Source organism: Pleurodeles waltl, chromosome 7 (genome assembly GCF_031143425.1).
Source record: "Pleurodeles waltl isolate 20211129_DDA chromosome 7, aPleWal1.hap1.20221129, whole genome shotgun sequence".
Taxonomy (NCBI): Eukaryota; Metazoa; Chordata; class Amphibia; order Caudata; family Salamandridae; genus Pleurodeles; species Pleurodeles waltl.
Window position 1 is genome coordinate 1,054,345,245 of NC_090446.1, and position 17,666 is coordinate 1,054,362,910.

Here is a 17,666-nt window from a genome sequence, read left to right on the forward strand (position 1 = left end):
GGGGATGTCAGTGACTCACACAGAGTTTACTGGGAGGACAACCTCTTGTACACTGAGCAAAGGGATCCTAAACCTGGAGCTGCCAGGAGATTAGTGATTCCTCAGGAGTACAGAAAGTTCCTCCTAACACTGGCACATGACATTCCCTTAGCTGGGCACCTGGGTCAAATGAAAACTTGGGACAGATTGGTACCACTGTTTCATTGGCCTAGGATGTCTGAGGACACAAAAGAATTTTGTAAGTCCTGTGAAACCTGTCAAGCCAGTGGCAAGACAGGTGGCACTCCAAAGGCACCCCTTATCCCACTGCCTGTGGTTGGGGTTCCCTTTGAAAGGGTAGGGGTTGACATAGTTGGCCCCCTTGACCCTCCTACTGCTTCAGGCAATAGGTTTATCTTGGTGGTAGTGGACCATGCCACAAGATATCCTGAAGCTATTCCTTTAAGGACCACTACAGCTCCTGCAGTGGCAAAGGCCCTCCTGGGAATATTTTCCAGGGTGGGCTTCCCAAAGGAAGTAGTATCAGACAGAGGAAGCAATTTCATGTCTGCATACTTAAAGGCCATGTGGAAGGAGTGTGGTGTAACTTACAAGTTCACAACACCCTATCATCCACAAACAAATGGACTGGTGGAGAGATTTAATAAAACTCTCAAAGGCATGATTATGGGACTCCCTGAAAAACTCCGCAGGAGATGGGATATCCTTCTACCATGCCTCCTTTTTGCCTACAGGGAGGTACCCCAGAAAGGAGTGGGCTTCAGCCCCTTTGAACTCCTTTTTGGACACCCTGTTAGGGGTCCACTCACACTTGTAAAGGAGGGTTGGGAACAACCTTTAAAAGCTCCTAAGCAGGATATTGTGGATTATGTACTTGGCCTCAGATCAAGGATGGCTGAGTACATGAAAAAGGCCAGTAAAAACCTTCAGGCCAGCCAAGAGCTCCAGAAGCAATGGCATGATCAGAAGGCTGTTTTGGTTCAGTACCAACCAGGGCAGAAAGTGTGGGTCTTGGAGCCTGTGGCCCCAAGAGCACTCCAAGATAAATGGAGTGGTCCACACACAATTGTTGAAAAGAAGGGTGAAGTCACCTACTTGGTTGACTTAGGCACTGCCAGGAGTCCCCTTAGGGTGCTCCATGTCAACCGCCTGAAACCCTACTATGACAGGGCTGATCTCACCCTGCTCATGGCAACAGATGAGGGACAGGAAGAAGACAGTGATCCTCTACCTGATCTCTTCTCTTCCACAGAACAAGATGCTCTTGTGGAAGGTGTAGTTTTGGCAGATTGTCTTACTGCTGAGCAGAAAGATAATTGCATAAATCTCCTAGGACAATTTTCAGAACTCTTCTCCATTGTGCCAGGCACCACTTCTTGGTGTGAGCACACTATAGATACTGGAGACAGTTTACCTGTCAAAAGTAAGATCTATAGGCAGCCTGACCATGTCAGGGACTGCATAAAGCAAGAGGTTCAGAAAATGTTGGAACTAGGAGTGGTTGAGCACTCTGACAGTCCATGGGCTTCTCCTGTGGTACTGGTACCAAAACCCAATTCTAAAGATGGAAAGAAGGAAATGAGGTTTTGTGTAGACTATAGAGGTCTCAACTTGGTAACCAAAACAGATGCTCACCCTATACCCAGGGCAGATGAGCTAATAGATACACTGGCATCTGCCAAGTATCTAAGCACTTTTGATTTGACTGCAGGGTATTGGCAGATCAAAATGTCAGAAGATGCTAAACCTAAAACTGCATTTTCGACCATTGGAGGACATTACCAGTTTACTGTAATGCCTTTTGGTTTGAAAAATGCACCTGCCACTTTTCAGAGGTTGGTGAACACAGTCCTGCAAGGGCTGGAAGCTTTCAGTGCAGCATATTTGGATGATATAGCTGTCTTTAGCTCCAGCTGGGATGATCACCTGGTCCACCTATGGAAAGTTTTGGAGGCCCTGCAAAAGGCAGGCCTCACTATCAAGGCTTCAAAGTGCCAGATAGGGCAGGGTAAGGTGGTTTATCTGGGACACCTTGTTGGTGGGGAACAGATTGCACCACTTCAGGGGAAAATCCAAACTATTATTGATTGGGTTCCCCCTACCACTCAGACTCAGGTGAGAGCCTTCCTAGGCCTCACTGGGTATTACAGGAGGTTCATTAAGAACTATGGCTCCATTGCAGCCCCTCTTAATGACCTCACATCCAAGAAAATGCCTAAAAAGGTATTATGGACAGCAAACTGTCAGAAAGCTTTTGAGGAGCTGAAGCAGGCCATGTGCTCTGCACCTGTCCTGAAAAGCCCTTGTTACTCTAAAAAATTCTATGTCCAAACTGATGCATCTGAATTAGGAGTAGGGGCAGTCCTATCACAACTTAATTCTGAGGGCCAGGATCAACCTGTTGCTTTTATTAGTAGAAGGTTGACCCCTAGAGAAAAGCGTTGGTCTGCCATTGAGAGGGAGGCCTTTGCTGTGGTCTGGGCTCTGAAGAAGTTGAGGCCATACCTGTTTGGCACTCACTTCATTGTTCAGACAGACCACAAACCTCTACTTTGGCTAAAACAAATGAAAGGTGAAAATCCTAAATTGTTGAGGTGGTCCATATCCCTACAGGGAATGGACTATACAGTGGAACATAGACCTGGGAGTAGCCACTCCAATGCAGATGGACTCTCCAGATATTTCCACTTAGACAATGAAGACTCATCAGGTAATGGCTAGTCTTATTGTCCTTCGTTTGGGGGGGGGGTTGTGTAGGAAAGTACCATCTTGCCTGGCATGTTACCCCCATTTTTCACTGTATATATGTTGTTTTAGTTGTATGTGTCACTGGGACCCTGGTAACCCAGGGCCCCAGTGCTCATAAGTGTGCCTGTATGTGTTACCTGTGTAGTGACTAACTGTCTCACTGAGGCTCTGCTAATCAGAACCTCAGTGGTTATGCTCTCTCATTTCTTTCCAAATTGTCACTGACAGGCTAGTGACCATTTTTACCAATTTACATTGGCCTACTGGAACACCCTTATAATCCCCTAGTATATGGTACTGAGGTACCCAGGGTATTGGGGTTCCAGGAGATCCCTATGGGCTGCAGCATTTCTTTTGCCACCCATAGGGAGCTCTGACAATTCTTACACAGGCCTGCCACTGCAGCCTGAGTGAAATAACGTCCACGTTATTTCACAGCCATTTTACACTGCACTTAAGTAACTTATAAGTCACCTATATGTCTAACCTTTACCTGGTAAAGGTTAGGTGCAAAGTTACTTAGTGTGAGGGCACCCTGGCACTAGCCAAGGTGCCCCCACATTGTTCAGAGCCAATTCACTGAACTTTGTGAGTGCGGGGACACCATTACACGCGTGCACTACATATAGGTCACTACCTATATGTAGCTTCACCATGGTAACTCCGAATATGGCCATGTAACATGTCTATGATCATGGAATTGCCCCCTCTATGCCATCCTGGCATTGTTGGTACAATTCCATGATCCCAGTGGTCTGTAGCACAGACCCTGGTACTGCCAGACTGCCCTTCCTGGGGTTTCTCTGCAGCTGCTGCTGCTGCCAACCCCTCAGACAGGCATCTGCCCTCCTGGGGTCCAGCCAGGCCTGGCCCAGGATGGCAGAACAAAGAACTTCCTCTGAGAGAGGGTGTGACACCCTCTCCATAAGACAATATTGCATTTGCAGTACAGACCACTATTAATAGAATCAGTCAATTTGCACCAATTGGGAATAAATATTTTTTCCTCTAACAGCTCTAGTCAAATGTCTGAATTTCGTAGGTCCAAATATGTGATTGGGGTAGTGGGCACTGGAACCAGATAATTGACTCCGTCTTCCATAGATCCAGATGGCCAGACTTTGCAGATGATAAAAATAGTGATGCACTTAAGATTTGTTGGCAGACTGTTTTTTGGATCCCTAGATGCCTGCTACCTACATGAAGGAGAGCTGGTGTGTTCCTGGGACATGTACAGACATGGACTGCATTCTGACTTATCTGCTGCCGGGCATCTTATCTAGTTCCGTAGTAGATGGGGAAGTCTCAGACCATCTCCCAATCAAACTCAAACTAAACTTGGACCTAGAGGCTCCTACACTGAAGAGTTGGTGCATAGAGGCATCGAATATAAACTGCCTGAAAGAAAACAGTGTCTTCAGAAACATCTTGCAACATTCTTTAATGATAATGAGGGTTCAGTAGCTTTAGACCAAACCCTGCAGGTGGCAAGGAAAGCCTCCATTCATGGTGCCATGAATCACGATTCTATCCAAGAATGGGCAGTAAAAGGGTCTTACAATATTAGGGGCAGATCAAAAGAGACATGCAGACACTTGCCAACTGCTACAACATATCCTTCTTACTAGCGAAGTCGGACAAATTAATGAAAGATAAATATTCCTTAAATGCTTTGATCCTGTCCTAGGTATAGCATGCACTTTTGCACCCCAGTGGATGCATCTTGAATATATGAGAAATATGTGAAACTGCAGGCTCCACAACTCTATCAGAGTAATACTCTGCAGTCCCAGCAAAGAACAACGATAGCAGTGCATTCCTGACACACCCCGCAGCCATCACCAAAGAATTTGCTGTATTCTTTGGCCACCTTTGTGATTCATACCACCCTACCTGCTGAAGAACAGTTTATAAATAATACTGAGGTACGATTATTGTCTGATGAAGCACATACCTTCTTGGAAGGCAGACTCGCGGATTAGGAATTTTAGAAAACGATATAGCCCATGCCTACAGATAAAGAACCAGGGCAAGACAAATTTCAGAATTCCATCGGACGAATATAACAAGACTCTCTTCTTAATAAGAGATTAACTCTGGCTTTAACAGAACTACCATAGCCCTTTACCCAAAGCTAGACAAAGATCCAAATCCATTGCTTTGGGGCTGTTATAGGGCATATCGCATAGCAACTCAGACATGAAGATACCTGTTAAGGTGCTTGCAGCAGGTTGTAGAGTGATGCCCTCCCTGATCTACACTTCACAAGTCGAATTTGTTCCCGAATAGTCTTCTGGAAACAATTTAGGCATGAATATTCTATGGCAGCATAACAATGAAAAGTTTGTAGTCTCCCTGGACTCAGGATTTGAGGTAAGTCCTAGAAGCTTTCAACTGTGCAGAATAGCCGAGTAATTGCACACTCACTTATCAACACAAAAAAACTGTGGGGGATTCATGTTGCAATCTTTCACATTCAAAAGGGGCACCAGGCAATGCGGTCCATTGTATCAGTTCCTTTTTCTACTGTGACGTGGACCCCAGGCAGTCTCACAATAGAAATTATAGAGCTATGCCGGTGAGACAACAGAAAAATAATACTCTAAGCTGAAGATAATCTTTTTACGATTGCTCGTCCATCCCAAAATGAATGGCTCGTATCTCATCCTTCTGTGCCTTCTCAAGGTATAGGATCAACTGGCCAAAATGCAAAGCCTTGCCACTAACTAAATGAATGACCTAGAGTGTCATTGTTTAACCACAGACCAACAAACCTGAACTTTCTGGGAAGGTGGTTGACTTGGGGCAAGGGAATGTGGTATGTGACAGCAGTCCTGTGCTGGACGGAACCTCTGCAGATTTCTGTACAAGGTCCAGGTTGCAGCTGTTGTTGTGCAAAACAGTGAAAATAGTGGAAATTAGTCACTCCTCAGTTTAATTGCATCACTGGTATGATATTGATGCTGTCTGTGTCGATTTTATTGCAACTGGATTACAAGACCATGGACTTTGTCTGAGGTGGTACTAGGCCCAGTTTTAAAGCCTCAAGTCTACTACCTGTAGTGCAAGTGGGGCGGAGACTCCCACTTCTGAAGTCATTCTGGGTAGTGCACTAACTGGTGCATACACCTCACATACTCATGCATAGCGATGAACAACCGGCCTGGGTGATTATTAGATAAGGTGCCACACAAACAGCACAACCTATTTACTCACTCTTCTGTGAAATTACGAGTGTATTAGACAATGATAACCAGTTGACAATCTGACTTTACGCACCACAGCACATGCATGGCTTCTCATTCATAAAGATTGTGCGTGGGTGCACCCACTTGGAGTAATGAAAGAATCTGCTCCACTATGCTGGAGAATGACTGGAAATGGGAATAATGTGCATTAACAGCCTTATTCTTGAAAGTAGTTTCAAGTCGTGTGACATCCTGCTAATTGAATTCAACCTTCCTGCCAGCGAAGTTTGTAAAATGTTGTCAACTATCCCGTTGCCTAAAAAGTGCATTGGGGTGTCTGTCAGACTTGCCTGCTTCTCTGAATTAAATGTGAATCTGAAGTCACATAAAGGAGGTTTTTTCAGACTGTTACAGTTTGATTGTAGACACTGTTTATAACAAAACCAACATCACTGTACCCAAAGCACCGGTAGGAGCTACGACATGGGGGCAGTTCTTGGATAACGAATGCTCCAGCTTTCTCCATCACAATAAATGTTTGAGAGAAGCACAACTTCAATACAGCTATTTTAAAATTCCTCAGAGATTGCATTGTCACCAGCCAGACTTTGATGAGACTTTGCTGTGCGGGGCATGCAAGTGCGATGGATGTGACTCTGTCCCTATACTCTGTTCATGTCCACATTTATCATCGCACTCGTCCCAAGACTGGCGGGGAAGCCTTTTCATAGCTATAATGGCATTATTGCATGATCTGTCAAATATGAGTCACAACAGACCTTGGCCACGTCCCTCGCTATGGCTGAGATCTGTAATTCCCTTGAACAAGGTTTGGCTGCAGGACATGAGATAACCATGCTCTAAAGTCTGATATATATATATGTATATATATATATATAGATTTACAGATATACAGTTGTATAGATAACTGGTTCACCTGTTCAACAGCATCTGGGCACCACTCCTATCTGCACCTCCGTAAAATCCCACAGAATACAAGAGGGCAGAGACCGAACAGATCTCCTACAAGGGTTAACTTGTGTTAGGAGTGGCCTCCATGGGCAGTGTTGCTTCGTCCATCTGGTAATGCCAGGAACAATGCATCGACGAACTGCAAAACTAACTGCGTGTTTGTCAGTTGTCTTGGTGCAACTACCAAAACTTGCATAGTCCTAATGTCTGTTGGTCAAGAAGAAATTGTTTTGTTGGTTGCTACTGTGTGTGCTTACCATTAGTTGAGAATTAAGGGATTCTTTATAAGGACCTCTGATTAGACAAACTTGAAATTAAAAGGCAGGGCTCCTGCTCTAGCTATTTAGAACTGTCGATTACAGTCTAAACTGCCTGTATTCAACTAGAACTGTATAAGGCCATACATTTCTTCTGTAACCGCTAAACTGGAGAATTAGACTTCTTTTTGGCCCATTTCCTACTTCCCGATTCACCTGTCTACCAACACCACCATCCTACTGTTTTCTCTCCCACCTTCCTATTGAACTGACGTTCTGTATGTGTTTGTGATCCACTCCTGACTTCTATAACCAATACGTTTTAGTAACATTTTATTGATTGTGGTTATTGTGTTTATTGACTTTGTGTATTGCATTGTGACTCACTCGCCCATAAAAATGTTAATGAAGAGTTTGCTTTAAACAGTTACATGGCCGTGCTGCAGATAGTGCTACATATTCTGCCTTTAATCGGACAATATGTGACACAATTGTTCTTCTTTGCTGTATAATATACAGTTAGCCCTGCCGCATGGTTTGGCCTTCCATGGCACCATTATTTCAGTGGCTCTGATAACACAATAAAAACATTGTTTATCACTTATTATGTTATGCAGATTTGTAGAGCACACTATCACCCGGGACATAATCCTAGTGCTGAACATGTGAGCCTAGCTACAACTAGGCCTAAAGGGACTTCTCCAAAAAGCCTGGTTTCAGCATCTTGTGGAATTCAAGTAGTGAGCAGGAGGCTTTTATGTGTAGAGTCCACACTTTAGGAACATTGTACAAGGCTCAACCATCAGATCTGGTCTTCCATATGTGAAGGCAAGTAGGGGTCCAGACAAGCAAAGATGTCTGGAAGGTTTTTGAAAGCAGATGTGATTGTTGAAATATCCTGGGCCAATGTTATGTACTTCCTTGAAAGTGTGGGTGAGGAGTCTGAATTGTGTTTGTTGGTAAACTGGGAGCCAGTGGAGCTCCTTCAGGTGTGGTGTGATGTGAGTGTTGCATGGGAGGTTGAGTGTGATTCTGGCTGCCACGTTATGAAAGGTCGGCAGTCTTCTGGAGAGTTTTTTTGGGGGGAAAAAATCCTGGCATAGAGTGTGTACCTGTAGTCCAGCTTGCTTGTGACCAGGGTGTACGTGGCGGTTTTCCAGATGCTGACGGGGAGCCATTTGAAAATCTTCATCAGCATCTTCAGGGTATGGAAGCATCAGACTGATGGAATCGACTTAGACGGTCATGATGATCTCGAGGTTCCTGGTGAGGGGGTGGGTGGGTGTCGGTCCTAGCTCTGTTGGCCACCAAGTGGAGTCCCATAATGAGGTGCTCTTTCCAAAGATCTGAATTCCGGTCTTGTCGGTGTTCAGCGTTAGACAGTTGGTCTTCCTCCAGTGGGTAATTTCAGTCATGCACCTGATCCGGGTACTGGGTGTCTTGTCCATTTTGCGTGCCATCAGCGTAGGAGAGTATGTTGATGTTGTAAAGGCAGATGATGCTGGTTAGAGGGATCACGTATGCATTGACGGTGGTATGGCTTAGGGAGGATCCTTGCGGAAATCTGCAAGTGAAATCACCGGTGACTGACTGAGTCCTTCCAGTCAGGAAGGAGCTGATCCATTGTAGTGTGTGTCCTTGGATTCCAATGTCATGTAGGCGTTGAATGAGGATGGGGTGGGAGACTGTGTCACCTGCCGTAGAGAGGTCCAGGAGGATGAGGGTCGCTGTGTCTCCTCCAAGGGCAGTTTCCTTGTTGTAGGTGGGTCTGAAACTAGACTGAGTGGTATTTAGGAGTTGGTGATCATTGATGTTTTTAGTTAGATGTCGGTTTATTCTAAAATTCAAAGCTGAGAGGCTCGGTGTCTGCATTTCATTCTGGACTATTTTGTCACTGTGTTGCAATTGCTGCTAATGACAACAAACTTAATAATTAATATTTTATCTTTGTAATGTCCTGATTGCTGCTGACGTTTATGCACATTGTATCTCCTGCAGTTGTTGTGTTTCATTGCTCACAGTAAATATACGAAGCAATATGAGAGCAAAGTTCCAATAGTCTTTTAACACACCACCCATCCTATTGTGCAAGGCTATATTTTACACATGATGTTTCTGCACAGAAGTGAGAATAATGCAAATGTGTGTTTCACTTCCGTTCTAGCTGCCATATTTCATGAACGAGCTGACTCTCACTGAGCTGGACATGGGCGTGGCCATGCCGAAAATCCTTCAAGCTTTCAGACCCACAGTTGACCACCGAGGTAAACGGAACCCAACCCTAAATGTTCCCTCTATTTATCTGACTGGTTGTGCAACTTCCGGTAGGATTGTCATAATCTCGACTGCACCGTAGGGGTGGATGTGGAGACGAACTGCCACCGGTGCCCGTGAAAGGGGGTTTCGCAGTGCACCAGGACTAAAGCTGCTGCTCTGTCGCTGAACCAAGAGACGTATTCAGTGTTTCATCGTCTTTGATGATTTTATAAACACAGGCTTACCCATACTTTATTAATTGTACCTGAAAGTTAATTCCTTTTACTAATAAGCAATTACTTCAGTGGCTGAAGCTGGGAAATGCAACATTCCTACACGTAGAAAGTTTAACAACAAGATTTTGTTAAAAAAAAAAAAAAACTTTTATAAGCACACGTATTTTAAACAAATGTCGAAATGTCACGACATTGACTTTGGGCAAGACGTTGCCATCTTTCTTTGTTTGCTGACGTTGGGACCACCCTTTTGTTCCTAACCCTCTTACATAAATATTACAAACCTGTAAAACTGTGTTTCGTTACATTTAGTCAGTATCAAAATAGAGAAATGTTTGCACTTTCGTAAGAATTAGCCAAACCCATTGAATTGATCCAACAACATTAGCTGAAGATGCAGGCCACAATGTCGTATAATAAACAGATAGCTGTTCGGTGCAAGCCTGTGCCCAGATTAACGGCGACAACATAGTAAAAGCCAACACACAAAGATGTGGGATTTTGTTTAACATAGGGTGATGTTTTCAAGATTCATCCAATTATCAAGCACACAATCCAGCAACATGTGGTAGAGAACATGCACAGCCCACTCCTGCCACTCTCCCTCACCTCACGACCCAACTCTTATGATGGCTAATTTTCTCCTCATGCAAAACTGTGTTCACAACTATGGGCAAATTATCATTTCCCGCTGCGTTGCACAGGTCATGGCAGAACAGTTCAGAGAGTGTGAGACACATATTTACTGCCAAATTAGTAAGTAAACCACTCGGTTTCTGACTGAACCACAACACCGAGACCGCCCTGATCGCAGCAACCGACAATATCAGATGCCTCCTAAACCTCGGTGGAACAGCGGCCCTCATCCTCCTCGACCTATCCGCAGCCTTCAACACCGTCTCCCACCACACCCTCATCACCAGACTCCACAGCACCAGCATCTAAGACAACACACTCAGCTGGATCTCCTCCTTCCTCTCTGGCCGAACAGAAAGGATCCGACTCCCACCCTATGTCTCTGCCCCCAGAGACATCTTTTGTGGCATCCCCCCAGGGCTTCTCCCTCAGCCCCACCCTCTTTAGTGGCTACATGACCCCTTTAGCTGACATTGCACGTTCTCACGGACTCAACTTCATCTCCTACACAGAGGACACACAGCTCGTCCTCTTCCTCGCTAATGACGCCTCTTTCACACGCTCAAACTTCCAAAACACCATGACTGACATCGCAGCCTGGATGAAGACCAACTGCCTCAGGTTAAACTCAGATAAAATGGAGATCCTCATCTTTGAAAACAAGCCATCCTCCTGGGACAACTCATGGTGGCCCTTCACCCTCGGCTCCCTCACCCATGCCCTCTAGCCATGCATGCATTCTCGGAATCATCCTAGACACCCAGCTCACCATGAAGCAACAAATCAATGCCATCTCCTCTGCCAATTTAACACCCTTTGTATGCTCTGGAAAAGTTTCCATTGGATACCCCTCTCCACCAGGAAGACAGTCTCTCAGGTCCTCATGTCCAGCCGTTTCGACTATAGCAATGCACTCTATGCCTGAACCACAGAGCAGCTAACCAACCGATTCCAGACTATCCAAAACACTGTGACAAGACTCGTCTACAATCTCACCAGAAGAACCAGCATCAATCCCCACCTCAGGGCCCCCCACTGGCTCCCCGTAAAGCACAGGCGCCTCTTCAGGATCATCACTCATGCCTTATAGGCCGCTCACATTGCCGGACCTGCCTACCTCAACCGCCTCACCTTCCACTGACCAACCAGTGAACTCCAATGAGCTACCCTTGCCCAGGCACACATCCGCCGTAAATGACTTGGCGGGTGATCCTTCTCTTTCCTCGCAGCCAAGTCCTGGAACAGACTCCCCCTTCACCCTCACACATCCTCCTTGCTGGAGGACTTCAGAAAGCAGTTCAAGACCTGGCTCTTTGACCGCCATCTCTTGCCGGCTAGACTCAGAGCCCCTCCACAACGCCTAGAGACCCCCCAGGATGAAAAGCCACGCTCTATAAGAAACAAATGATTGATTGACTTGTATGCAAACCTCCATGCTTCTAAAGTGGAAAATTACCCACCAAAAAGTAAATTGCTCAGGGACAACTATCTGTGCCCTGGTGGATGGGATCCTGAAGTCTCATTTAGATTCCTGATGTGAGCACTTTCTTAAAATGTGGTGGAATGCTTGCTCAACCGATCACGGTTGAGGAGATCAGGGAGGCACTCTTTGCCATGACCCTGGGGAAAACCCCAGGTCCCAATGAATTTCTGATTGAGTTTCTCAGACGATTTTGGCCTCTGCTGCTCCCTCAGCTCCTAACACTATGGGGGTCATTCCGACCCCGGCGGTCCCGGGGATGCGGGAGCACCGCCAACAGGCTGGCAGTGCCCCGCAGGGCATTCTGACCACGGCGGTTTGGCCGCGGTCAGACAAGGAAAACCGGCGGTCTCCTGCCGGTTTTCCGCTGCCCTGGAAATCCCCCATGGCGCGCAGCTTGCTGCGCCGCCATGGGGGATTCCGACCCCCTCACCGCCATCCTGTTCCTGGCGGCTCCGACTGCCAGGAACAGGATGGCGGTGAGGAGTGTCATGGGGCCCCTGGGGGGCCCTGCAGTGCCCATGCCAATGGCATGGGCACTGCAGGGGCCCCCGTAAGAGGGCCCCACTTTGTATTTCAGTGTCTGCTTTGCAGACACTGAAATACGCGACAGGTGCCACTGCACCCGTCGCACCTACCCACTCCGCCGGCTCCATTCGGAGCCGGCTTCCTCGTGGGGAGGGGTTTCCCGCTGGGCTAGCGGGCGGCCTTCTGGTGGTCACCCGCCAGCCCAGCGGGAAAGCCAGAATGGCCTCCGCGGTCTTTTGACCGCGGAGCGGCCATATGGCGGCTCCCTCCAGGCGGGCGGCTCCCGCCGCCCGCGGGGGTCAGAATGACCCCCTATATACCCAAGTGGCGGAACGGGAGTCATTTCCCCGGGAGTTAGTTACGACAACCATTGTTGTGATTTCTAAGTCGGGTCAGCCAGTGGATTGGTTTTCCTCTTAGAGGCCTATCTCCCTTATCAATGCCAACATTAACGTGTTGCCAAAAGTCTTAGCTAATCTGCTTTGCTGTACCTTACCCTACTTGGTATACCCGATCAGTGTGGATTTATGCTAAACAGGAGCACTCAACACTTGCAGTAAAAGTTATGTACGAATCTAGTTGTAATTGCCCGGTGCTCAAGGAGAAGGGAAAAGCCACCTTGTCTTCCCAGAATAGGGTAATCCCCACAATTTTGGGAAACTCTGAGCACTAAGTCCACCCTGTGTATTAATGTTCGTTTGAGATTTATTTTCATCCAGTCAAATCACCATTACCCATGCCAACACGTTTTTGTCAATGCTGCATGAGTCATAGCCGACTGTTTCAGCGCTATAACAGAATCATAAATATACATGATTGTCAAAATTATATTCTCTTTTGCAATTGACTATTTCATCTCCATCTCTAAAATTGGACTTATCATGCTCGTTAGCGAGATAGTGAAAAGGATTTTGGTAGTTATTACATAAAAAGGGGAATCAGTCCATGCAGTATGTGTCAGAACATGCTATGGTAACCACCTGTGTGGATACCAATAGTCCTATCTGTGTGTGTGTGTGAGTGGTACAAAATTTTTAAATTTATGAAGCCCCTACGTACATTCAAGTCTCGGTCTCCTTGCGTCTCTTGTATATATTGCATTAGGTACCGCCACAGTACAAGTATCCTAAAATTTAAAATAGACCATATATAATCTAAGAAAGGGTCACATGTACATCCGAATCAAAGCACACCATTAATAATGTTTTACCTACGTTAACAATATCAATTGTATTACACCTTTTTCTTTTCTCCATATCATATGGATCCTATAGTGCCTGTACTAATCAATGAAATCAAAACACCATAAACCCATATATCTAATATCCAATTTCCAAACAAGTGTCTGATGTGATCCATATACACACACACCTGTGTACAACTATACCAAACCTATCTATAGAAAGTCCCCCGCTAACCAGGACTGTGCCTCTATTTTACACCCCAGTCAACGGGTGGTTAGTCTCTTGTCTAAATTCTATTCTTGCAAGGTTTAAACCCCATGGAATGTAAGTAGAAATGCAGAACACTATTTAAAATATATACCAGGGCGTTGTGGTACCTGCCTCCCCATGTAATCGATCGTGTCATGCTCGGATTTCAATCTGAAACAATATCTTTGTCACTAACCTCTTAAATATAGTGTCACCTCTATGTCCATGTAAACCATCTTATCCAATTAGTACATTTCGCGTAATATAAGTGCACCGCACTTTCTCAGTATCTTCTGTGCGTTGTTGGCAACATACGCATACTAAAGCACAAGCCATCTGTCATTGTTCCCAGTACATAGCCATAAAGTAAAAGGGCATTTACTAACTTCAGTCATGTACTCCTGAGTCTGTGCAGCGTCTTGCCTGAAGTGGCATGGAGCTCAGGTGCCATCTTGGAATACCCTATTATATTGTGAGCAGCGTAATGCCAAATAACTTCAAAATAGGACTGAATGGAGCCATCATCCAACCTTAGGACTAAGTAAAAAGTGAAAAGCCCACGCAATCTTGGACATCTAAAACTATGCGTAGTCACAGTCAGTAAGTGCTACTGTTTCCCAGATAAGTGCGATGTCAGTAAAGTATTGGAATGTAGTACACAATAACCGGATGTTGCAGTTGGTGCCTGCAGGAAGCAGGGAAGTGGCTCCTCTACTCCAATGGAGATGCTGACGGGTTGGCGAAGTGTGAGGCTTTTGGAGTCCCCTCAGCTGCAGGACAAGTTGGGATCTCACGATTGTTGGGACAGAAGCAAGTAGGCAGGCACCAAACGTCCACCAGTCATCCACAGTTCTCGCTCCTTCGGCTCTTCTTTGTGCTCGTCTTCTTCTTGGGTAGGACAAATCTGTTCTTCTGCTGTCAGGGGCCACCTAAATACTCAATTTAGGGGTGTTGAGTGGAGTGTAGTGACCAATGGGCTACTTACCCTTGGGATGACTACACCCCCTATATGACCACTTCTGGTGGGAAGTGGACATAACCCTGTCCCAGAATGAATAGTTCTGCCAAAATCAATTTTCATAGGGGTGTGGCTAGCCCAAAGGTGGAACACATTTTCTGCATAACTAATTTTCCTGCCTGTCCTGGATCCATGTGGGCCTCTGGGCAGGGGTTGGCAACTCCAAGGTCTGGGGAAGTCAGGGTCACGTACCAAAGTCTCTGACCGTGGTATGCAAATTCACTAGCCATCCTGCTGAAGGAGGTGACAACACATTCCTCTGAAGCAGGCATTGTTTCTGGTCTCTGAGAGCACAGGCTGTTCCCTCCAAAGGGTCAGAAACATATCTGTGGTGGCAGGCTGGTCGATACCAGTCAGCCAGCACACTAAGGGACTAGTAGGTTTCAGGGGACACCTCTAAGGTGCCCTCTGGGGGCATGTTACCATAAATCCAAGGCTGGCATCAGCCTGAATTTATTAAGATGAGGTGTTTGATACCAAACACCATAGGTTTCAGTGAAGTCATTACTTACTAACCCTTGTCCTTAACTTCTCTAATCCGTTGCCTGTTTAGCATGGAGGAAGTCGATCAAGTTGGTAGCTGCTTCTGAATTTTATAACCCCCCCCCCCCCGCCGTGCCTGGGAAGGATCTGCTGACTCAACACTTGTCTTCTGCCTAAGTTCTCATCAAGCTAAATGCATTAACTGTAGGTACACTAGCTTCACTTTGTACCCCAACAGCCAAAGTTTCTGGTCACTCCAATGCCGTGGTAATAACAATCCAGATCCATGTGTTATGAACATACAGCGGGCTCTGCCAAATATAGCATTCTCATAATCTGCTTCTGGACTGGTGGCATGCTAGACCCTGAGGGGCACTCCAGCCCTGACACGCAGGCTTACTCCAGACACCACTTCTCTTGGGGCTTCTAACATCTCTGACTGAGCCCAGCTGTCCCTGCAGCCCCTTTCCCAGGACCACCTCTCACACGGTTTGACAAGTCTTCTGCACCTCAGTCCTTGCAGCTGTGGTCACATCTTAGTTCCCCCCAATGAAGACATTACTGTGTGCCGTAGCCAGAGGGTTCTTAACCCAGAATGTACCTACTAAAACTGTACCCAGGGTGGGCATACCATAACTCCATGCTCCTGTGTCAGTGCTAAGGGGTTTGCACCCACTAGACCAAAACTTGCTGGAGCCTCCCACCAACACACTAGTAATACATTCGCCCAGCAGACAAATAGTCACTGGAATTTTTCTGTTATCCTTAAGATCCAAAGTGATGGTCATCCAGTATACTGGCACTGACTATCACAAAAAAGGAGTGTGTGTGTCCTCAAAAAAGAGCAACCACAACCCCTCTGAGTGTGGCACCTGAGCAGATGAATAGTCCCACTCGGTGTCTCCACTGTTGCTAAAGAAACTACCTTGTTTCGCTTCTCAAGCTCAGCTATGGGGCAAACACTTGGTTGTCTATCATTTCAAGCATGTGCCTAACCTTCATAGTGGGCGTGACGCATTTTTCTAGCTCCTGGGAAGCTGGTTGCTGATCAGACTTTTAGCCGTTGAATCGTTGAAGCACCCAGTAAACATTTTTGTATCTTTGCATCTCCAACAGCTTCGAGATTAGAGCAAGCTGCTCTGCTTGGCTTGCAGACTCTTGGCAATGAGCTTTGATTAGATACTGAACGCATTTTCTAAATTAGCCCTCTTCGGATAGCAAGATAAACCCCTTGGTTGCCATAGCAATCAGGACCAAAACCTTTACATCACAAGCAGTTTCCAAATTCGGGCAGAGTGTTCCTGTCTCCTCAAAATTTGCACCTTTTGTAGCAAGGGTGACCTCTCCCATCTCTTAAGCAAGCCCCATGTTATACATCCCGTGGATGGAGCTCAGATGCTAAGCCGCGTATTAACAACAACTCAAAAAATGTATCTGACTAACAAATAAAACCAGATATAGTTAATGTACACACTGTGGTGCCCAAACTGACGCTGCATCAGAATATTCCCCCATTATAATTACCTAGTAGGTAAGGTCCATCGGCCTCCGTCTGATGCTGTCTTAGGTCACACAAAATGTGATGAATCAAATGCTTGAATGACTCGTAGCCACTGGTAATTACTCTGTGCGTTTTTTTGTAATTTTTTTTTTTAACTTTTCATCTTTCTGCACCACTACAGACAGGAACCAACCATATGCAAAATAGTTCTGCCACTGCCGGCCGAGTCCCTTAGAAAGGGAGGTAAGCAGTCGCAGGCCGGTTCAGCCTTGTTGGGCCCTGGCAGCAAGGTGCAGCTCGAGCCCTACGCACAGAGCACGCCGGACCCTTACCTGAGCATTTAATGTGGCCCATGCTATTCAACAGTGGCTGAGAATAGTTGAAGCCTTTCAAGCAGCACTTCTTTGTTTTGGCCCCAGCCAAGTAACAGCAGCTTGCACAGCCAAACCCACCTACAGTGACTTGCGGGCTATTTCAGTGCCACAGGTCTGTTCTTTTACCATGAAACGGCCTGACTAACAACTCTAGTGCAAAGAACTGCAGCGCCCAGCCTAGCAGGCAATGCTGTCAATCAATGCATTCACCTCCTGTGCCCAAACACAGGCCATTCCGGCAACGAACCCATGTCCTCAAGGCAATCTTTTATGAATTCCTGAGTTCCCGTGTAACAACATTGCCGAGCTACGATCATTGCCCCACCTACAGTGACCCTGTAAGGCTCACGCCCAACTTGTCCCTTCAACCCCTTTTCCTTTCACTGTACACAGGGGCAGTGCCACTTTCATGCCCATGCCCTACCCCTTGTGCTTCCTTATCCTGCCCCCATCTCCGTACAGGCCTGCATGTCCTAGAAAGCCAAAGAGTGCACCTTCACTGCAGATGATGAGTTGATTGACCTCAAGGCCCTCGAGCCGACCCTTTATGCAGCTC

At 46.3% G+C, this 17,666-nt stretch overlaps 1 protein-coding gene across 2 annotated transcripts in view; it reads left to right on the plus strand.

Annotated features, from left to right (window-relative positions):
- TEX2 (testis expressed 2) overlaps positions 1-17,666 on the plus strand; it is a 465,912-nt gene that overhangs the window by 357,217 nt on the left and 91,029 nt on the right. For both annotated transcript variants that reach the window (XM_069199934.1, XM_069199935.1), the window contains exon 7: positions 9,330-9,429. In XM_069199934.1, the coding sequence (XP_069056035.1) occupies positions 9,330-9,429 (100 nt within the window). The remainder of the gene's footprint in view (positions 1-9,329; positions 9,430-17,666) is intronic.